The sequence below is a fragment of the Montipora foliosa genome, unplaced genomic scaffold, assembly GCF_036669935.1.
Source record: "Montipora foliosa isolate CH-2021 unplaced genomic scaffold, ASM3666993v2 scaffold_420, whole genome shotgun sequence".
Taxonomy (NCBI): Eukaryota; Metazoa; Cnidaria; class Anthozoa; order Scleractinia; family Acroporidae; genus Montipora; species Montipora foliosa.
Window position 1 is genome coordinate 102,501 of NW_027179724.1, and position 22,500 is coordinate 125,000.

A 22,500-nucleotide genomic window follows, 5' to 3' on the forward strand; every position below is an offset into this window, starting at 1 on the left:
CCAATAAATGCCACAGGATGCTGCATTGCGTCTTCCTCTTGGGGTGGTGGCATAATGGCCTGCCGATACTGCCAACCATCTCCCACAAGATAAACACAAGGTGGCGGACAAAAGAACCTACAACAATAAGTTTACCCATAGTTTATTCTTGTCCCACGAGTCTGCTTTTCTTTTGGTCAGTGCCAAGAACACAGACTCAGCCAAAGCAGGAAATAATGCTAATCACAGACTTCATGCTCTTCTGTGAATTATCAGTTGGTTACAACATTATACCATTACCGCAACTACGTGTATTTTTGGCTGTTGCCAGGGTATGCGTTCTTGTCCCTGGCCAAAAGAAAAGCAGACTCTGAGGACAAGAATTGATAAATCCTACAAAAAACATTTTTTAAAGAACAACCTTCTCTCATTGCCATAAGATTTCTGTGCAACCTTGGCATGAAAAATAATGACAGTCTGATGGCCATCTCTGGGGACAACATCATTGAGGTATTTGTTCATGGCACCTTTGGAGAGCCTTGGATGTGCTCTGTCAAATAAATGAAAAATAGTTTAGCCCTGTTTAAGGGGAATCAACTACTTCTAGATTGGAATATGAGTCAAATGGGTCATTAGGCATCCAGGATCAGAAAATTCTCCAGCAACTGTTTGAACTTCCCCAGATAAATTATCTTAGCAGCCATTATAGTTGTTGCAATAGAGCTTAAATTGTCCTTTCAGACAATTTTCCTGTTAATTTGTGCTATTATCCTGCTACTATAGCTCTTAATGAAATCAAATTTAATGTTGCTTTTTGACAAACAAGCAAAACCCAAGTTCCATAGGGAAAAAAAAACCCTAAGCAGAGTGGACAGCAGACTAACTTGCATCAGATACAAATCTATTTCTGGCCACAGTCTTTGTGATGGAAGGCGAATGCTCTTGTGACTGTTCTCCTGTAGCCTACCAGACAAGACAATCACCTTTGCAAGCTCTGTTCCCAAATGGTACTCATGGTTCTACCAAAACTTATAGCTTTAACATGGAGAATGAAAAATGCAGCGCTTTGCTTGGATACTCACGGATCTTTGTAATATTCTCCCTTATCTTCCTCTTCCTCCGGGGGTGGCGAAGGCGTAGTAGGGGAACTAAGTTGCACTGGTAGACTGGCCATATCCACACTCATTCTCACACCCTCATGCCCATGATTGGGTGTTGAAGTGTAACCACCAGCCACCCTATGATAAGGGCCTCTCCCTGATGAGAAAACATTTTTAATAAGCATAGTACTATACCTGTACACGGTATAGTACTTCACAATAACGACGAGGGCACAGGTAGCCCACATTTCACCATGCACATATAAGAGAATGATATATTCAATGCAGAGGTCAGCATTCAATTAACAGCATTTTCATTTAACATGTTTGTTCTCAGGGATTTCGAAGACAGAAAATCATAGTTCCCTTAAGTGCAATAAGCGCAAACAATTCAAGCTTATGACATTCACACACAAAAACAAGCAGAGAGAGATTACCAAGCACAAAAACGCAAACATAAAGAACAAAAACAAAACAAAATGAGGTGGCCTTGCCAATCACCCATTCCTGCAGTCTTGGGGACAGAATAATTTATTGTGCAGGGCACTGCTTGATAAGAGTGAGCTGAAAACATAATATTATGCACATTCCTATCACACCTACACCTAAATGAATGATTTAGATTGCACTAATATTAATGAAGAATATAGAATTTATGAAATGATCTTTAAACTGAACCACAGAAATTGAATGTATAACAGCAGCTGGAGATCATCACAGTTCAGCAGTTGTGCAGAAAGCCTAAAAAGAAGGACTTGCAGACTCATTCTCAATGGCTGTTTTTTAGCCCACGTAGCAAGTGTTCCTGTGCGACAGAAGGACTTCAAAAGTATTTTCCGCAAACTGACCGTGCGAAAGTTGGGGCAAGAGACTGAGGGAACGCTTGCAAGAAGACCCCCTAGTTTTGAAAAACCCGTTTGCTCCGGAACAGGAGCTTCTGATTGGTGTGGCACATTCTTAATGATTGACAGGTGACAAATTTTCAAGCAAATTTCTTGTTAGTTCTAGCGTGACAAAGACAATGGCGGAAGATGAGGAAGGTTTGAATCGTATGTGCAAGCCGAGAGAATCGGTCTCGGTTTTGCGTTGAAAAGGGATTAAGAACTGTCAATGCGCCATCTCTTTAACTGTATAGATGTAATGGCCATTTTACCAACAGGATTCCGAAAAAGCTTAATTTTTCAGATGTTTGTCATGATGATGCGGTCTGATGTGATGTATGGCGCCGAAAATGACCGCCACGTTTGATGCTCCTCAAAGAATTTTAATTTTACTCGTATTTCAGTTACTTTTTCTATCACTTTGGTTACACGAAGATCGCATTTTGAACACAGTTCCTGTTTCATTTCAAGCAATTGGTTTGCATCTTACCTAACTGGCCGAAAACAACGTGTGATCGCACATCTGATGACTTCCACTTAAGCTGTGGTGTCCCACAAGGCAGTTGTATGGGACCTATTTTATTTATACTTTACATATCTCAACTATATCACGTGATTGCTAACCATCTCCCTTCTGCTCACAGACATGCTGATGACACACAACTTTATCTGTCGTTTAGACCTAATGACAGGTCTTCACAAGACCACGTACGCCATAGCTTCTGTAGAGGCCTGCATCTCATATGTCCGCGCATGGTTGATTTATAAGCGCATGCTAATTAACGATTCGAAAACTGAGTTCTTAGTTGTTGGTTCTCGCCACCAATTATCAAAAATCGCAATTGATTCCATCACGGTCGGTGATTCTACCATCCAGCCTGTCAACAGTGTTTGAAACTTGGGTACCTGGTTTGACTCTAATATGTCTATGTCTATTCACATTGGGAAGATCTACAGCAAGGCTTTTTATGGCTTGTATAAAATTCGTCAAATTAGGAAATTCCTTAATCCTGCATGAGTCCATGAAGACTCTTGTTCACACATTTGTGACTTCACATTTGGACTATTGTAACTCTCTTCTCTTTGGCGTCCCCAAGTACCAGATAGATCGTTTACAGAAGGTGCTCAACGCCGCTGCTCAATTAATCTTTAGGATTCCCAAGTTTGATCACATTTCGCCCGCCTTATTTCATCTTCACTGGCTTCCTGTGGCTTATCGCGTTCATTTTAAGCTGTTACTTTTAGTTTACAAATCTCTTAACAATCAAGGCCCACAATAGATTCAAGAATATTTGCAGCCATATACTCTGTTACTGGTCACCACCTACATTCCTTGGTGATCGCGCCTTTGCCCGCTCTGGACAATTTCTGTGGAACAAAATGCCACGTGAAATTCGAAACAGCCAGAATGTAGTCATTTTTAAGTCCAAGCTTAAGATACATCTAGATCTGTTCAAGCTGGCTTACAATTTGTTTTAACATTTTATTTTTTTTAAATAAATAGTTTAACATTTTAATATTTTTTAAATTTAATCGTTTAATAGTTTTGATATTTTTATATAAAATTTTGTAAAGCACTTTAGAATATTTTTATAATTTTAGCGCTTTAGAAATGTAAATTATTATTATTATAATTATTATTGATGATATGTGCGGAGTTTGAAATAAAAGAAAACAAAGAAAAGGCTTCGAGTGTCATTGTGATTTCCCCATTTCAAGTATCATATGCGATAAAGTAAGTGCTTGAGATAGATTCTACGGGAATGACAACCTGTGATTTAAATGTAAATCTGGAATGCTTGGACAATATCCATTAATTAACTTAAAGGGAAATTCAATATTATTTAGCACGCGTCAGCTGAAACCGCGATGGACAATTAAGTGTTTCCACAATTTACGAAAAGCAAAAGATTCGTTATTTAACAAAACTTTAGCAGACCTTATTGTTGACGAAAAGTTTGGACTGTACTGAAGTAAGTTCTTCCTTTGCTTGCAAAAGATACTTTATATTCACACAGGATTAATTAATAAAACGCCTGCGAACTATAGCAATTGTTTCAGGATCAAGGAAATAAACTGTATTCCTCAAATTGCCTGCTTGCCTTGCCTAATAATGTAAGCTTGAGTCCTATATCATGAATATAGACAAGATGAAGACAATTAAACAGCCCTGTTAAATCTTGTCTTACTGTGCTTACATGTTCTGGAAATTTGCTGTTGTTTTCGACAACTTCTATTCCAACCGCTCTGCAAATATCAGCTAGAATTTGCCCGAAGTGTCTTTTGTTTGTAAGTTCGTTTTTGTTTTCTTTTGTATTCTTGGGGAAACATAACCAGTCATACCCGGCTGAGACAGTGCCGTAAAAAAATTAACTTTAAAATTGCACTGGCAAATTCTGCATTGATCACTCAGTGTTTCCTTGATGCCTCGGTTTGTTTTGACGGAAGTCAACAGCTGTTAACATGGTTATATGTCAGCATGTATTGAGTCAATCATTAAAACGTGGGCATTTTTCAAAAATAGGGGGTCTTCTTGTGAGCATTCCCTCAGTCTCTTGTCCCAACATTAACGCAGCCAATTTGCGGAAAATCATTTCCCAGCTCTTGTCAAACAGAAACGCTTGCTGCGCAGGCTGGCTGTTTTGATAATAGAGATGCACAATTCATCTGGGATGATTTTGGGCATCTGTTATACACCAGTCAATGTCAATCCCCCCCCCCCCCCCCTCCCCACAAAGCACAATGCCCCCAGGGTGTGATGTTAGCGGCTTCCCAACCCTGATGGTGGGACCCTGGGCAATATAGCATGGGAGACTGGAAACTAACTTGAAGATGGCATAAAACGGCAGAAAAAGGGGTTGAGAAATGCATATCAGGCGGGACTCTAGCCTGCAAATACAGCCACCTCACGCTGCCACAGCCGCTTGCTGCGTAGAAGCATGAGGCGGCTGAATTTGTAGTCTAGTGAGGCTCTTCAATATTGAAATCTGAGAAACCTGCAATTCAAATGAACCATCCCAAACTAACACTCTCATCTTAAGGCTGGAGCATTTTCTTTTATTTTGATTTTATTCAAATCATTCCAAAAATCAACACTGTTTGCCTTTGAATACAGCAGAGTGTTGAGTCATGGAAAACCTTTTTCATTGAATGTGGAATAACTGACCGAGTTTGGGTGAAAATAAATGTGCTGAGAAGTTTGCCAAAAACAGGGAATATACTCTGGTATTTTAATAGTGTCTGCAATCCATTCCCTATAACAGACTCACAAAGTACAATTTATGTGCATTGATAGAAGTGATTTTCTGCAGGATTCCATTATTACAAAGTTTACTACTGCTGTTTGCACATAATTTTGTATGAATTTTAATTTCTGTGCAAAAAAAAAAAAAAAAAAAAGGTGTGTTTCAAGGGTTCTTTTGTGCACTAAACTAAGAGCGAGGGCTTTTTTTTGGAAAATGATGACCCACATGTTGCAGTCTGAAGCCCACTTCTGCCAGAATCCCTGCCCCACTTGAGGAAGGGGTGCAGGGGGGTGGGGAATACATTAAATGATGTCTTCACTTCGTGTAGTATAACAATGGGCACAAGATGCATTATGTACCTGGACAAACTATGCAGTTTAGTGCATCTTCCAAAGATGTACTAAAGTAAATAGTTCATCCAGAAGGATAACACATCTTGCACATCTTACAAGTCTTTTTTTTTTAACTACTGACATTTGTTGATATTTATTTTATATCACTCTACGTGTTTATTCAGTTTAAAGTGTCAAGCATCTCCTACAAAAAGTTTTGGTCACAACAGGTCTTGTGCCTGTCTTCATACTAGACGAATTTAACAAATGGGTTGAAAAAGCATGCTCAAGTTCATCCCAAACAGGTTATGCATCTTTCATTATATCACTAGCTCTGTGAGCGGGCAGAATGGAGCTATACTGCCCACTTGGGATATCAAGCTTGGTCTCGCAACATCAAAGATCATGGGTGCTTACCATTTACCCAAAAATTCCCGAAATTTGGTTTGAGGTCAAATGGAAAATAAATTTTTCGGAAATTGTGGACAACCTCCAGAGGGAGTCCACTCTTCTGTTCAGAACGGAATTTGGGAAATTCCCTTCCCATTTGCAAGAATCGTTCACTTTCCAGGCCCTTTCTCACAAGATCGAGTAATTATATGGGATGGAACTTCAGGTAGTAAATGGTACGTGCAATTCTCATCCGGTTGGTCAATAAATTCGGAAAATCGCTTACCTTTATGAAATAATCATTCCATCCGGATTATTTGGCTAAATGGTAAGCACCCCATTTTTTTGGTGTTTTATCCCATGTAATAAATCCTTTGTTGACAAAGCTTTTTCTTTCAAGATGGATGGATATCGGCCTTGTTCTTTTTTAGTGTGTTCATGGACCGCGACGAATGCAAAAAAAGAACTTGGCTGATATCCACCCATCTTGACCTCGATAACCCATATACATAGTCCGTCCCCTCTTTACACTAGAGGGGATAAATAACATGCATAATCTGTCCTGATGAATTATGCAACTCTAGTATAAAAACAGCCAATTTCTTTCTGGCTTTCTTCACAATTTTTGGACTTAGATAATCTCCAACTCTCTTGTATTAGATTGCACTGAGGCCGAACAATGCCATTTTTTACGATGGTGATGGATGATTTCTGGGAAATATGTGGTGTGATATATTTATATGCATATGTTAAGATTTTCGCGGGCAACCCCTGCACTAATTTTTTCCACATAAACATGTAACCTTCCATCGTTGGTATACATTGTCAATAGTGTCAATCGCAGAAAAAAATGTTTAATTGTGAAAAGAATTAACCTATGACAAATAGAAAAGAAAGGCACCATTAATCTGTATTTCGTTTGTAATTAACTTCGGAACAAACAACAATGTTCTTGCTACACATTTACCTTCGAAAAGTGAGCGAAGACGAACGCGTTCCAGATTTTTGGAATGAACACCGGCTAAAAGCAAACTGGAATGCAAAATTACAAACTGGAATGTTTGATTCAGTTTAGTTTTAACCAATAGGAATCAAATATCAAGTGGTGGCTTATCAGTACTGAATCAGTCGACTGTTTCATACCGTCTCCGCCAATCGTAATTCTTGTGATGACAAGTTGTCTGGATCAAATCAAACCACAACTGAAGCAGTTTCGCCCAAGCCAATGAAAAGCAACCACGTTCGCGCCAATTTTTTACACATTATTTGTTCTTTAATTTCTTTATGAACATAAAGCAATCTTTGATTCACCGTCAATATCGAAACTGTTCGTGACCTCAGTAAAGGCATGCAATAGGCCTTTTTCGATATATTAAAATTCAGCTTGATAGCGAGTCAGTGAGGACAAAGACAAAGGAAATGGATGATATGTAAATATTTTTCACATTAAGTCCCACCTGTTTCTATAGTCTTTGTCCCCACTGCCTCACTTTCAAGCTGAATATTTAATATATCGAAAATGGCCTATTTTTGAGAAATCCGCATTACTTCTTTCCTCGTAAAAAACAAATTCAGCGTTTTTCATAATTTTTACAAAAGCGCACAGATAATTAAAGGCAAAACATAGCAATTACATGTACTTACGTTGCCCGTTGTGGATGAATTTGGATTTGATCCCAATCAAACAAACACTCATTAAGCCCTTAATGTACGAGCTCTTGCGATGAATTGCACGCCCCTTACACGTCGATGACATATCGGAAATTTAATCCATAGCTGTTGACAAGTCGAAGTCGAATCTTTTTATATTCCATAAATAATTATTTGCCTTGGAAGCCTTGCTTTAGCGAAGAACTAAAAAGGAAAAATAAAAGAACAAGGAGAAAAAAAGCTTCAAATCATTCTCTGGTAAATTCAATTATTGCGATTGCGAATTGAATTACATTCTAGGCACGTGCCCGTGACATTTGCGCTGGTGTTGGTGTCATTTAAATTGGCGTGACGGTTTGTTTCCTTCGCTTATTCACTGATGTTGTCCGCCTTAGTTCCAAAAGCATATGAACAGTGATGCATATATATCTCTTTGCATATAGCTCCATATACCATAAAGTTGTCTCACTGATAACTGCGTCAACTCTCCTGAACTTAATCAGTTGACTGATTTCGTACGCAAAAAGCTTGATTGCCCAGAGAGCCTTCCAACTGATTCAGTCACACAACCTGACTTACTCAGTTGACGCGAAGAACAGCAAAAGTTACTGCGAGTGTGAGGAAAATGGTAGCTAGGGATGGTCTTCCGTTATTATCCGGCGCTATTCATGTCAATAACTGATTCAGTTGTAAATTAATGGTAACCGGCTGATTCAGTTGGATCTTCTAACTCGAGAGCAGAAAAATGAAAAGGTGTCCATTGTCGGCTTGTCCGATTTGCTGAGAGCATTATTCTATAAAACCTTATTAACAGAAATTTCTTTTTCACCTTGTCGCTCTCGTTTCCTACTAGAGTGAATCAGTTGGCTGATTTCGTACAGTTATAGTCACGGTAACTTAGACGCTTCTGATTTATACCCAAAGAGTCTTCCAACTGATTCAGTCACACGGCCGGACTTATTCAGTTGAGAGCAGCAAAAGTTACTGTCGTAAGGATTTCCCTCTGCTGTTATCCGTCACTGAGTGATCATGTCAATGACTGATTTAGTCGAAAATGGAAACTGATTCAGTTAGGTCTTCTAACTGAAACTCGAGCTCAGAAAAATTAAAAAGATCTCCAGTTGTCTCTTCGCGGTCAGCTATGTTGCATTTAAGCGTTGTCGAATGAGACCTTGCCAACTGAGATTTTACATTCTGCTATTCACTGAATTCGTACATATATAGTCACTACCCGTACGACCTTAACGCAGCGCTGCTTTAGCAACTGACCAGCGTTGCCCTTATATCTGCAGAAAGGTTGCATGATGGCTGCATCGATAGCACTGCAGGAGTTTCGAAAAATGACTGCGCGTAAGACATCTCAAAGACATCTCAAAGTCACTTAAGCGCTGCAGCAGGGCCGTGCACTTCCTGCACTTGAAACAAACAACCTTTTAGCAGCGCTGCTTTTGCGACTCACCATCACTGCTCGAGGAGACTGCTTGCTAAGCACTGCAGGACTTCTGAATGGTGGCTGCATCGGTGATGCATTAGCGACCCTTTCGTTGCAGATGTGTTGCAAGAGAGCTGCTTTAATAGCTTCGCATTGTTTTAATGCTGCGGGAAGGATGTCGCGTGATGCGAGAGGTTTTTCCATCTTGGTCTAAGAAAAGGTACCTTGAGAAGCCTTTTAATTTAATGGCCACCAACAACAAGCTGATCAATCGAAAAATGGGTACAAGCAAAAGTATCAAGAATATCATTTAAATTTATTTTGCATAGCGGAGGAGTTACAGGCAAGCTATATAATGAGCTGTATAATGTACAAAAATATTCTACCCAAAGAGCTTCTTCACTGCTGCGTTGTTACATTATCGGGGTCATTAACTGATCATGATGCGAGCGGGATTCTTTAAAGCCGTCACGAAAGATGATATTGTTCACACAGATATCTGATTTAATACATTGCAGTTCTCTGATCATTTCATGTGTCTCTATAGGTAGCCCAAGCTCGATATATGAGTATCCGTACAGTAGTATATTATGCGAGAGTAGAAATATGAGGATTTGTATGGGTAAAACGATTTTCCTCAAAGTTCTGAAAATTATTGACGACTTTAAATTAAAAAAACACGTTACCTTGCTTCAGTCTTATATTTATTTGATTCTGGTACGGTTTCTGGGTCGATTTAGAGCGATTTAGGTGGTTTTTGGTTCCTCTTCTTTCCCAAGGTTGGGAACCAAGACGAAGCTGCCGAACAGCATCATCGAAGGAAAAAGGCCATAAATTCGTTCCCAAGGCTTCGATTGCCTCGAAATTCCACGTAGATCCCGGACGATTCCTCCGCTACCCATTCGTCTTCTTTATTCGAGCCTCTTGTACACTGAGAAGGATTTAAGGGCCGCCAAACTCTGCAAACATTTGCTTTGAGAGCCATCGAATGATGCTTTGTTCACAACTCTCTTTATCCAAACCGTTGCAAGATCGCTTAATAGCGACCCGTGATTGGTCACTGGGCACAATGGTGACCATGCCGTGAGTCTTATCGTGGTCGCTGAAGGGGGTCGCTAAAACTATCGCTCCATTCGGACCGAAAATGCGAAATAATTGTGGTGTGCATTGCTGGCGTCGATTTCCCTTGACATTGAAACCTTTTTGGATAGATCAACCTGTTGGGCTTATATAAAAGCTCCGGCCATATAGTACGAGGTTTGAAATCACAATTTTCTACGGAATACAACATTTTAATGAGAATGTATTTGTGCCTTGAGTTTAATTTTTATAACCTTCAAGACTGATATACCTTACATACGTACAGCCGTTGATTATAGATATCTTTCAGTTACATGTATAGCCCTGACGTTAAGGCAAATTAACATGCACAAAGCTGCTTATTAAGCATTGCTTTCACGCTGTTAAACACTGCAAACTTTTACGTACGATTGATCTTTTAGTCGAAGCCTTTGAGCAACGATGTACAGCGCTGCGTGAGCATTGCTTTGTCGCTCTTAAACATTCCAAACTTTTCCTTGAAAGTATTTTTCAGTCGCAGCTTTTAAGCAACGATATACAGCACTGCTTTACCATTGCTTTTTCGTTGTTAGGCATTGCAACCTTTCTGCAGCGCTCGATATTCTGCTTCGGAAGCTTGGTGAACGCATGAACGTCGCATAAAGGAAACATAAGCACTGTGCAACCTAAAATTTGAAGTTGCGCAGCGCTGCAAGAGCGTTGCGCTGTTCGTACGGGTAATGTAACGTACCGATTCAGTAATAAACGTTACAAGTTGCAACAAAGGTGACAAACCCACAACTGGAGATCTCAGTTTAATTTCTCAGATCACAACGAGTAAAACCATACAATTTGCCTCACAGTAATTCTGCCACTGATGAATAAGGCCGACCATGTGACTGAACCAGTTGGAGGGCTAAAGGATAATATACTTGTAGCTTATGTGAAATCATATATACCGGCACATTGGTCAAGGTTACAGCCCACTAGAAAACTAATTATATTACAATGCATTTGTACGAAGCTTTTGAACTGCGCAGGGAGTTAATAACATTAAACCATTGATAATTGAAGTTTGTTGAAGTTGTTTAAACTAGAGTGATAGACAAAACTAGAAAATCTCAGTTCGGACAAGGTCTCATCCAATAATGCTTGAAACATAGCTGACGAACCGACAACTGGAGATCTTTTTACTGATCAGAACGAGTTAAAACCCTGACTGAATCGGTTACCATCTGTGACGGAATCAGTCATTGACACGAATACTCAGTGCCGGAGACTGAACAGCAGAATGTAAATCCCTACGATTTGCATCACAGTAACTTTTGCTGTTTTCAACTGAATAAGTCCAGCCATGTGACTGAATCAGTTGAAAGGCTCTCAGGGGCTAAAGATAAATAAGTCATTAATTCGGCGGGTCTAATTTGCAGGTCGCAGGTCGCGGGTACTTTCTGTATTGGTGAAACAATGACCTGCAACCCATGACCTGCAAATAAGACCCGCCGATATTAATTAAATCAATTGTTAAATCGTATATACGCATTGGTAAAGGTTTTAGCCATTTTATGTTTGGAATATAACAAATTTTTAACTTTCCCTAACAGTCAGTATCAGTTAAAGTGTACGAGCAGTAGGAAATAAATTACGATGCATATGTGTGAAGCTTCTGAACTGTGTACGAATTCAACAATAATCGTGACAAGGTATTAATTAAAGAAATCTCAGTTGGCAAGGTCTCATTCAACAGTGCTTAAAAGCAACATAGCTGACCACGAAGCAACAACTGGAGATCTTTTTAATTTTTCTGAGCTGGAGTTTCATTCAGAAGACCTAACTGAATCAGTTTCCATTTTCGACTGAATCAGTCATTGACATGATCACTCACTGAGGGATAACAGCAGAGGAAAATCCCTACGATTTGGCACTCACAGTAACTTTTGCTGCTCTCAACTGAATAAGTCAGGCCGTGTGACTGAATCAGTTGGAAGGCTCTCTGGGGATAAATTGGAACTGTACGAAATCAGTCAACTGATTCACTTTAGGAAATAACAGCGACAAGGTGGAAAAAGAAATTTCTGTTAATAAGGTTTTATAGAATAATGCTCTCAGCAAATCGGACAAGCCGACAATGGACACCTTTTCATTTTTCTGCTCTCGAGTTAGAAGATCCAACTGAATCAGCCGGTTACCATTAATTTACAACTGAATCAGTTATTGACATGAATATAGCGCCGGATAATAACGGAAGACCATCCCTACCATTTTCCTCGCACTCGCACTAGTAACTTTTGCTGTTCTTCGGGTCAACTGAATAAGTCAGGTTGTGTGACTGAATCAGTTGGAAGGCTCTCTGGGCAATCAAGCTTTTCACGTACGAAATCATTCAACTGATTAAGTTCAGGAGAGTTGACGCAGTTATCAGTGAGACAACTTTATGGTATATGGAGCTATATGCAAAGAGATATATATGCATCACTGTTCATATGCTTTTGGAACTAAGGCGGACAACATCAGTGAATAAGCGAAGAAAAACAATCCGTCACGCCAATTTAAACGACACCAACACCAGCGCAAAATTGTCATGGGCAAGTGCCTAGAATGTAATTCAATTCGCAATCGCAATAATTGAATTTACCGGAGAATGATTTGAAGCTTTTTTTCTCCTTGTTCTTTTATTTTTCCTTTCTAGTTCCCCGCTAAAGCAAGGCTTCCAAGGCTAATAATTATTCTTTACGGAATGCAAAAAATTCGACTTCGACTTGTCAACAGCTATGGATTAAATTTCCGATATGTGATCGCTAATTAGATTTATTTGAGCGCTAAGACACGGCAAGAAAAGCAGTAGATGTTTCTCATTACAAAGGTTCTAAGGGGCGTGCAATTCATCGCAAGAGCTCGTACATTAAGGGCTTAATAAGTGTTTGTTCGATTGGGATCAAATCCAGATCTGCCCACAAGTGCCAACATTCATCCACAACAGGCGAAGTAAGTACACGTAATTGCTATGTTTTGCCTTTAATTATCTGTGTGCATTTGTAAAAATTATGAAAAACGCTGAATTTGTTTTCTACGAGGAAAGAAGTAATGCGGGTTTCTCAAAAAATAGCATGCCTTGACTGCGTTTTGGCTGATAAGGAACAAATCCGTATGAAAATTTTCTGCTTGAAGGTCATGAACAGTATGTTCATAAAAAAATTAAAGTAATGTGTAAAAAAATTGGCGCGAACATGGTTGCTTTTCATTGGCTTGGGTAAAACTGCTTCAGTTGTGGTTTGATTTGATCCAGACAACTTGTCATCACAAGAATTATGATTGGCGGAGACAGTATGAAACAGTCGACTGATTCAGTACTGATAAGCCACCACATGATATTTGATTCCTATTGGTTAAAACTGTACTGAATCAAACATTCCAGTTTCTAATTTTGCATTCCAGTTTGCTTATAGCCGGTGTTTTCAGTTTGTCAAGCATCCAAAAAATCGATTGTAAATAAAATCTCTCTAAATCGATTCCAAAACTTGTCAGCTTCGCAGCAAAAACTTGGTGTTTGTGCAAGTACACGAAGGTTATCCGTTGGCAGCGGACGAAGAGCTTTCTGGTTCAATATATCAGCAACCATGTAAAGTGGAAGTTGGCTGATGAATTGGCTGAATGAGCGTGGGAACTTTTGTACCCTAACCCTAACCCTAACCCTAAATTCCTTGACAAGTTTGCCTTGACACAAGATTATTAGGGTTAGGGTTATTTTCAAATATCTCAAGTGAAGGGTACGAATGCCTCAGTTTGCGATAAGCAAAGACAAGGATTGTTTCCAAAACTCTTCAACCTTTCACGAAATCTGGAACAGTTCAGGAAACATGTTGCATTTTGTTGCATTTTACAGATGCAAAAGAGTCAGGTGAAAATAATCGGTGTTTTTGGCTCCTTTAACCCTTTTAGGAGGTTGCTAAAAGCCTATAAAGTACCAGAGGATAGACATTTACCGAGGAAAGAAAGAATTCGTGTTTCGTTCTTATCGTAAAGGAATGTTTCTGTTCAACTACATCAAGGTGGTACCGAAAATATCTGGATATTTCTCATCTTTGTAAACAGGTATCAAGTGGTTTTATACCCGTCTTTTACATTTAGGGGCATTTAGCTTTAAAATAAATTACAAGTACACCTTACAGGTATACATGTAGAATATAACCAATAGAATGATGAAATAATAAGCTAAAAGAGCAGAAGTTTGCTTTTCGTGAACACAGTTGTCACTGTCCACGGAAACCTCAGGGCGGGGTTTTGCTAAAAGCAGGCCGGAGGCCCAGCGGCCCGCGGCCCACAGTCCGCCACGGCCCAGCGGCCTGGCGGCCCGAAGGCCCACACAGTTTTGTTGTCCAGCGGTAAATCCACGCGCATGCTCAGATTTGCATCAAGTTTGGGCGCGCAAATGAAAGATGGTGAGTTTCAATTCGTTTACCATTTTAATAATCATTTCAATACTTTTCGATCCTTTCTTTCGTTGTATGTTGCTAAGTGAAAAATGTTGTCATTCTCTGTTGTTTTCGTCTGTTTACAACAACAAACAAAACAAGGATTCAAATGATTAAAATGGTAAACGAATTCAAACTCACCGTTGTCCATTTTGCACGCCCAAACCCGATGCAGATCTGTGCAGGCGCGTGGATTTACCGCTGGACAGAAAAAATGTGGAAAATGAGGACTGGGCTACCGGGCCTCCGGGCCGCCAGGCCGCCGGGCCATCGTGGGCCGTGGGCCGCGGGGCCGTGGGCCACCGGCCTGCTTTTAGCAAAACCCCTCAGGGAGTGCTCCTAATTGCTAATACGAGTGGACCTGTGAACTTGGCGGATCGACGAGAAAATGTCTCTTCGCATTCACTTTCAACACACAGCACAGTGACACCTTTAGTATCCCATTGGGCAATGGCTTAGTAACATAAGCTGACTGAAACAAGTATCAATCCCGTCGGAAAGAAGAAAAGTCAAAGAATATTTCAACGTATTACGTTACGGCATTACTTCGGAAACTGAAGCGCGGAAAATCGATATCGTTCGTCGCCATATCAATTTGAATTCAACTGAGTGAGTGACAAATTGGCATATCTTGAAAAAAATCAATATTGGTTGTTGACTTATCGATTAGTTGACAACTGTGTGAGTGACAAATTTTCATATTCTGACCCCAAATGATAGTCGTTTATACGCTTCGCTTATTCACGACTAAAAATGGGGGTCACCAAGTTCGATTTTGAGATACATGCGTTTAAAGACAAAATATAAGTTGGTTTTAGATGGCTCTTTTGTTTACCACTACAGGCTACCCTTCTTTCGTGAAGTCGTAACCATGGTAACCGGTTACATCACATTATAAGTGCATCTTGTTAAGCATCTATTAGCATCCCATTTGGTATCATAACACTATTATTAAGTGAAAAGGTTTGCTAGAATCAATCCTTCCAACTAGAAGCTCCATAAAGCGTACACTGGGCTGCCTGTGGTATGCGTTACACAAAAAAGGAAGGCACTGAATTGGGTGGTATTGAACTGCAGCGTTCCAGTTAATTTTTCCAAATAGGCGGTCATTAAGAATTTTTTGAGGGGTCACCCACATGTCGCGCCAGTAGAGGCCCTTTGGCTCACACGTTCACATGTTTTAATTATTTTGTAATGCCCTGTCCCATTTTGAGGTCTTTCAGTTTTTTAAGGTTTGGTAATAAATTCAGTTTAAAGATAACAAAACACGCTCTTGAGTAAAATTCACTCGTTCCTTCTTTAAATAAATAGTCTGCAAAAAATTAACTGCAAATCGCTCTGACGTACGTTTTCCAGCATGACTTGCAGTTGCACTAAGCAAACGTTTATTGCACACACTAAGAAAGGACTGAAGGTGTTGTTTTCCGCTTCATAATTCCTCTTCTTGTTTGTCTAATTTGATGCCACCAGAAAAAGACAAGTCAAAAGACAGATAAAGAAAAAAATAACAGTTTTTATATACAACTCTGAATCGAATTCTCATTGAGAGATTAAACACGAAAATTTCTGCAGTCTCTGACCTTTATGATGGACGGAAAGGTCACGATGTTTTGTCAAAAAGAAGAAATTGATCACATGCTAGGCAACCATAAAGGTGCACGTGATCACCTTGTGTCAACTGAATGAACTATAGGAAACACAGGCAGCCCAAGCTCGGTGTACGATTTATAGACTTTGTATGGGAAAATATATTTTGAACTTATAAATGCTAAAGTAAGCTGTAAATGTAAAAATAAACTTCACTTACCTCTACGTACAGTTGTCTTCATCTTTTCTGTGCAATCAGAGGGCAAACTTAGTCCGTCTTGTGGCTTACGAATTTTTGCGATGTCGTTAGTTGTCATTTCCCCTCATAACAACTACTGACATTGCAAAAATTCTTAAGCCACAAACCCATCTAAAACGGACACAGTTTACCCTCCGATTGCACAGAAAAGACGAAGACAACTGTACGTAGAGGTAATTGAAGTTTATTTCTACATTAACAGCTTACTTTGGCATTTATAAGCTCAAATTATATTTTCCCATACAAAGTCTATAAATCGTACACCGAGCTTGGGATGCCTGTGCGTTAAAGAATGTTAATCGTTTGTCATTTTCAGAGTAAAACAACATACTTTTTAAGCCAAGAAACATATGTCTTTGGTTTTTTAATTTTGTTGTAATATTTAACTGAATATTTACATTTCATCTGTCGGGTCAGGAAGCCTTCTTTGTCGCGTTCCTGAGAAACGCATCTATTTTGACTTCAGGGTGAACTTAAGGTTCATCGGTTGAGCGGCCATTTAATTGAAAATCTGAACATCTACGAGATACAAAAAACAGACTTGCGAATTATCGCAAATCACAATGCTCACAAGCACTTGTAAACGCAGAAGAAATGGTTAAATAATTATGAAGTTTGTTGCTATCTGGATGTTTTTGGGTTAGAGCAAAGGGATATATTGTCACGCAAATGATGCAATTAATTTTTCATGACATTCAAAATTCGCAAAAAGCGTGACTTTCATGTAAACAATCTTCGCACTAGCAAGTCGTACCTAAAATTGGATTAACCAGGTAGTTAAAGAAATATTGCTGGCTTCCCAAATAGACTTCATTTACACTACAATGACAAAATCATTTGTCAGAGAGAAAACATTCGTGTCTTCTCGCGTATCACATTTCAAGGCACGTATGCAAATTTGTTAACTCATTTTCACCGCGTCCCGATTTCCGCGAAATTTTTCTTGTTTCAAATATTAACAAATATATTATTTCTTGTCAAGCGTTGAATCTTTTTTGTTCAAATAACCGCTAAAACTAAAGATTTTTTAACAATCTATCCGTAGATATTTTTTCATAATTTAATATTCTCTGTAAAAATATGCACAACAATCAAAACAAAAATAGCAACACGCGCAACAAATTTAGTCGCATTTATCTCTTCGTCGAATTCTCATGCTTAACACAGGAATTCTTAGTTATTGTCAAAACCTTTCTCAATTCGTTAGCAATCATCCTTTCAAATTTCAGAGAAATCGATCGGTCCGCGAATATTTTACGAGTTTTTCTTCAATGGGATGTCAAAAGGCCAAGTGGATGTTAAGCATAATTGGGCCATCAAGTTGCGCGTGTGACCCGTTATAAATATTTTTTCAAAACATCATTCTAAAATCTTATTCTACGCAAAAAGTAGGTTCTGGAGGGAATTTTGAGAGTGGAAATCAAGGTTACAGCAGACGGCAAATACAAACTCACGACGCGTACATGGTATATTTAATTACGTTAACACACCAGAAAGACCCTAACCTCGCTTTGACACGAAAATGCTTTACTATTGCCATAAAAGCTATCCAGTTAAGCTCGCATTTTATCAAACATCATGAATTCATAAAGGCCACCTTTTCCAGTGAAACTTTTTTTTTGAAACAAACAACATATTTGCTATTAGAGGCAAAAACCCCTTCCTATTTCATTACGTATCGTGTCAAATTACCATACGCAATATTGCAACAAAATACACTTCAGGCACAAATAGTTTCCATGAAGGACCTTTTCTTTGAATAATGAAGCACAAAATAAACGACAAGCTTTCTTTCAAATAATTCTTGGCTGTCACATTTCCAATTATTTTTTTACCTGAAGACTGCATTGTGCAGAGTTGCGTACAAATAAAATTATACAAAAGCCAGACAACAGAGATCACAGATCCACTTAAGGTGTTCGATTCATTCTCCGTCTTTGTTGAACCCATAAGTTACCAGAGAATTTTTCATTTGGTTTCAGTGTTCTACATAACAGCACACTTGGTAAAATATTAGAAATACAGCAGCTCACTTTGATTTCGGCTTGACATGCGATAGATTGTTGTCGAAGTCCCTTACTCATCGCTTTTTTTTTTTCACCGGCTGTCTTGTTTATCCAATTGACTTTCCATTGTTGAGCTCCATAAGGGTAAATTTTGTTTAAAGATCCACTACAACGCCATTCGCGTTACAAGACTTTCGACGCCATTGCAGGTTAAGTTAAATATTCTACTGTGTCCACCAGAGAAATCTATGCATTTCCACTACACTCTCAATCCTAACAAAATACGCGTAGAAGGCTCTATGCACAAAGACACCACTTAGCAGGGGAGTGACAGGCAAGACTTTTACCAACACGGAAAAAAAAAAGGAAAAAAAAAAAGAAAAGAAAAAAAAGAAACGATCAAATATTACCCATTTTCCGACTGGGATTCCCATACTGGCAACCCAGTAAATAGTACAGTTTGTTGAAAGTGTTAAAACTGGTTTGAGCCTTCTCCAAGCAAACGATTTTTAAAAACTTCACTTATGGTCCGATTTTCCCAAATTGGGAGACGCCTATATATTAACGAAAAAGACAGTGTACAAATCAATGTTTGGTCACATCGTTTCTGGTGAACACTACACGCTCTGACAAAGTTCACATCCGAATAGTATGTATGGAAAATCAGAAAACCCAAAATGGAGTAAACCGTTATTAAAAAGAAGAAAATAAAGGACTTGACAGGGTGAAACGCTTTTGTTTTAACAGGGCCATGGAGTACGTTTGAAAGTAGGAGGGAAAGGGGGGGGTGGGGGCTAGGTTTTTGTATGCATCACGGAAGTGTGAGGGGAGGGGTAAGAGGTTTAGGAGAAAACAAAGTGGGAGGGGGGAGGGAGGCTATAGCCCCCTGGCCTCCCTCTCTGTGGCCCCTGTTTAACTGCAATTATCACAGTCATTAAAACCTCACGCCTAAATGATAACGTATCCAGGCTCTACTGTGACATAATTATGTACTGGTAAGAAATAAATAGTAAAACCCAAAAGAAAAGAGTGTTTTTGATGGAATAAAGTTATTTGAAACAACCAGTTTATTAACATAAACAAAGTTCCTGCGTTTTTCCCAATGTGGAACTAAATATAAATACTGAGTTGATCGACAAAATCGTAACGTTTGACTATTTTGTCATTGAAGGAAAGAATAGCTTTACTTCACTCAAAGAAATCCTAAATAAATTCAGTATGCTAATGTGTGCCACAGAAAACACCTATGATTTTAAATTTAAAAGCTTACTTGCCAAATCAGCTCCAGCACCTTGATTGAACAGCAATAATAGTATCCTTCTGCTGCAGGAAAAATACAAACAAAACTAAGTTTCAACACACTAGAACAACAACTTCCTTTTTGAAGAAAAAATGAATTAAAGTTATCTGTCCTTCAGTACATGTCAAGATAGTTTAAAACGTTCTTTATACAACGAACACCATAATTATAAAATGAAGACAAAACAAACCCTTACTGCCCCTACTGTGCCAATGTCAAACACACTATGTTACAATCTTCTCATGTGCCATAGCGAAATCGTTTTGCGGTGTATTCAGCATCTTGAAGTCTCTATGGGCAGAGAGTTACACTCTCGGAAACAGAAATCATTTACGGACTGGAAAATACCATCACCCTTCAATACCCTTGTCCTTATCTTGGTTTATCTACATGTACTTAGTTAAGGTTGGGAAGAGACAGGGGCGACGTCACAATCCCAATAATAAGGTTATTAAGTTAACCTTAAGGTTTCCAGAAAGCGGTCTCCAAAATTTCAAAACATGGTCAGCTTCAAACGATAAAGGACATAAATTCATCAGAATTTTGAACTTGTTCTTTTTATAAGACATACGTAAGTAAACTTCTAGAGGTCAAAACCGAAACTCTACGTATAAACTATTTGAAAATTCTTACCGTCGAGTCAATCAAGTCATAAACGTGTTTACCACAACAAGAGACGAACCAAGCACATGTACATTTATCTGTCAATTCTACTTATCACAAATCAAAAAGCTGGCATAGATTTGTTCATATTAACTGCGGGTTCCCATGATGTAGGGGTTCACTGGTTTAGCGGGCTTCACACAGCAAATTATCCGTCCAACAGCACTTCCTCCAATCGCAGTCAACTCGTCCCACTCAACTCAACTTTTTATTAACGTTAAAGCAATAAATCACACATACACACTACCTGCATTCAGCAAAGGCTGTACGCACATCACAAAACGCCGTGTAACTGCTATAGAGGACACGAATGGGTGTGGATTAAAATATTTTCTTACTCCGTTTCTGATTGAATGTATCATTTCAGCACAAACGTGTCAAAAATGCAAGACACTTTTTCATTGGTGCAATCTGACCAAGACGCTTAATTATGCCAAACTAAGGTGCCAAAAAACAAGTTGACTCTTTTGGAAACTAATTTAATGAATTGCACAACAATCGAAATGCGAAAAAAAAAAATTTCGCATACTGTCAGCGCTGTCCAGAAGAAATACTTGAAGAACTAAACGTTTTAACAACCCGTGTATTCTTAAGTTTCCAAACTGCGATAAATGAAAAGATAGGTCAAAATTGAGAAAAGGAAAATTTTACGTGTTTCAAAGTCAATGCAATGTACGACTGCTGAGGCCTTCCAAGGGGTTTGAGCGACAAGCGACATTGCGTCAAAATGGGCTGTGACTAAAAGTGGGACGGGGACGTGGGACTGGGACGTGGGACTTGGGACGTGGGGACTCGGGGACGTGGGGACTCGGGGACGTGGGGACTCGGGGACGTGGGGACGTGGGGACTCGGGGACGTGGGGACGTGGGGACTCGGGGACGTGGGGACGTGGGGACGTGGGGACCCGGGGACGTGGCGACGCGGGGACTCGGGGACGTGGGGACGTGGGGACTCGGGGACGTGGGGACGCATTTTTACCATTTGTTTAACTTTTCATCATATTTCACAAAATCTTCGTCTGTTGATCGTAACTGCGTTGTACCCCGGTTTAAGTTCCTCGTTTGTATGATGTGAAACAGAGATCTAGTCAATATATATAGTATAGTTTATTACTCGTCTTCATAAAAAGGTTACTTTCATTGTACTACTATCAAGTTACATAGTGGAGTAATTTAGGTGAAACGAAGGGACAATTTTTTTTTGGCATTAAGTCCCTATTTGACATAGGCAACATGAACGAAACGTTGGTATGACCATTTCTCAGATCATTTTACAATTCCCTAAGTATATCGAGGCTTGAACATTTAAAAGTACTTCCACTGAGAAACACCATGAAAATTATTTGTTTAATTGAAAATCTTATAAATACAGAGTATAGAATACTGTATAAAATTATACTGGTGTAGCCTTGGGACTTCAATCTGTAGAGTGCCCTGACTTTTGCTCCTGTGAAATACACATTACTGCTTGTCTTTTTCAGTCACACTGTAACAGTGATACCCAAAGAAATTGTTTGTTCTTTCTGTGCTTCAGTCATTTAGGAATTTCGATCCTGACATTCCCTAACTTCTGAAATGTTCAGGTTGCATGTGGTTTCTTTCTTCTTTATGCTTGAGACCAGCTTTTCAAGGTACCTCTTGTTTGCTGACAATTTGTAGTCCACTGGGATGGAGAGAACTGAGCTCTGATGAGGACTTTGTAAAGAAACTTTTTGAAAAAACTGGATGCTTGATGACTGCTGATGGGGAGGGTGATGAGAAAATAAGACCACAGGGACTTGAGCCTTATACATTTTAGAGCATACAGTCATGTGCATGGACATACTTAGACACTTTGCAATCATGGACCCTGGGAATACCTTTTGAGACTTTACATTCATACAAAAGCTAATGTACAGTACAATACATCTTTATTTCAATACGCAAGAAAATTATTATTTTGTTTCAAATTGTATTTGATTATTTTCAAATTGGTTCAATTTTAATTCCCTAAATTGGGTTGTTATTAATTTTTGCTGTTTTTATTTATATATTTATATTGCTGTTAACAATTTACATTAGTATCAAATACAACTGTAAATATGGTAGCCTATGATACTGAATTTCTTATTGTTTAAAAAAATAAGGCTTGGCATTTTTGCTGTTT

General features: G+C 39.0%; 1 protein-coding gene across 24 annotated transcripts in view; it reads right to left on the reverse strand.

Annotated features, from left to right (window-relative positions):
* LOC137988459 (recombining binding protein suppressor of hairless-like) overlaps positions 1–22,500 on the reverse strand; it is an 82,605-nt gene that overhangs the window by 33,698 nt on the left and 26,407 nt on the right. For 13 of the 24 annotated variants that reach the window (XR_011120778.1, XR_011120779.1, XM_068834451.1 and 10 more), the window contains 5 exons: positions 20,603–20,650; positions 19,663–19,715; positions 1,062–1,236; positions 401–529; positions 1–117 (listed from right to left, as the gene is read on the reverse strand). The exon at positions 1–117 is cut by the window's left edge and continues 52 nt beyond it. Coding sequence is in view for 22 of the 24 variants with exons in the window: in XM_068834451.1 (XP_068690552.1) it covers positions 1–117; positions 401–529; positions 1,062–1,236; positions 19,663–19,715; positions 20,603–20,650 (522 nt within the window). In the remaining 2 variants the exon portion in view is untranslated. Of the gene's footprint in view, positions 118–400; positions 530–1,061; positions 1,237–19,662; positions 19,716–20,325; positions 20,377–20,602; positions 20,651–22,500 lie in introns of those variants that run through there. The other 11 variants (XM_068834458.1, XM_068834457.1, XM_068834455.1 and 8 more) reach the window with 6 other exon arrangements.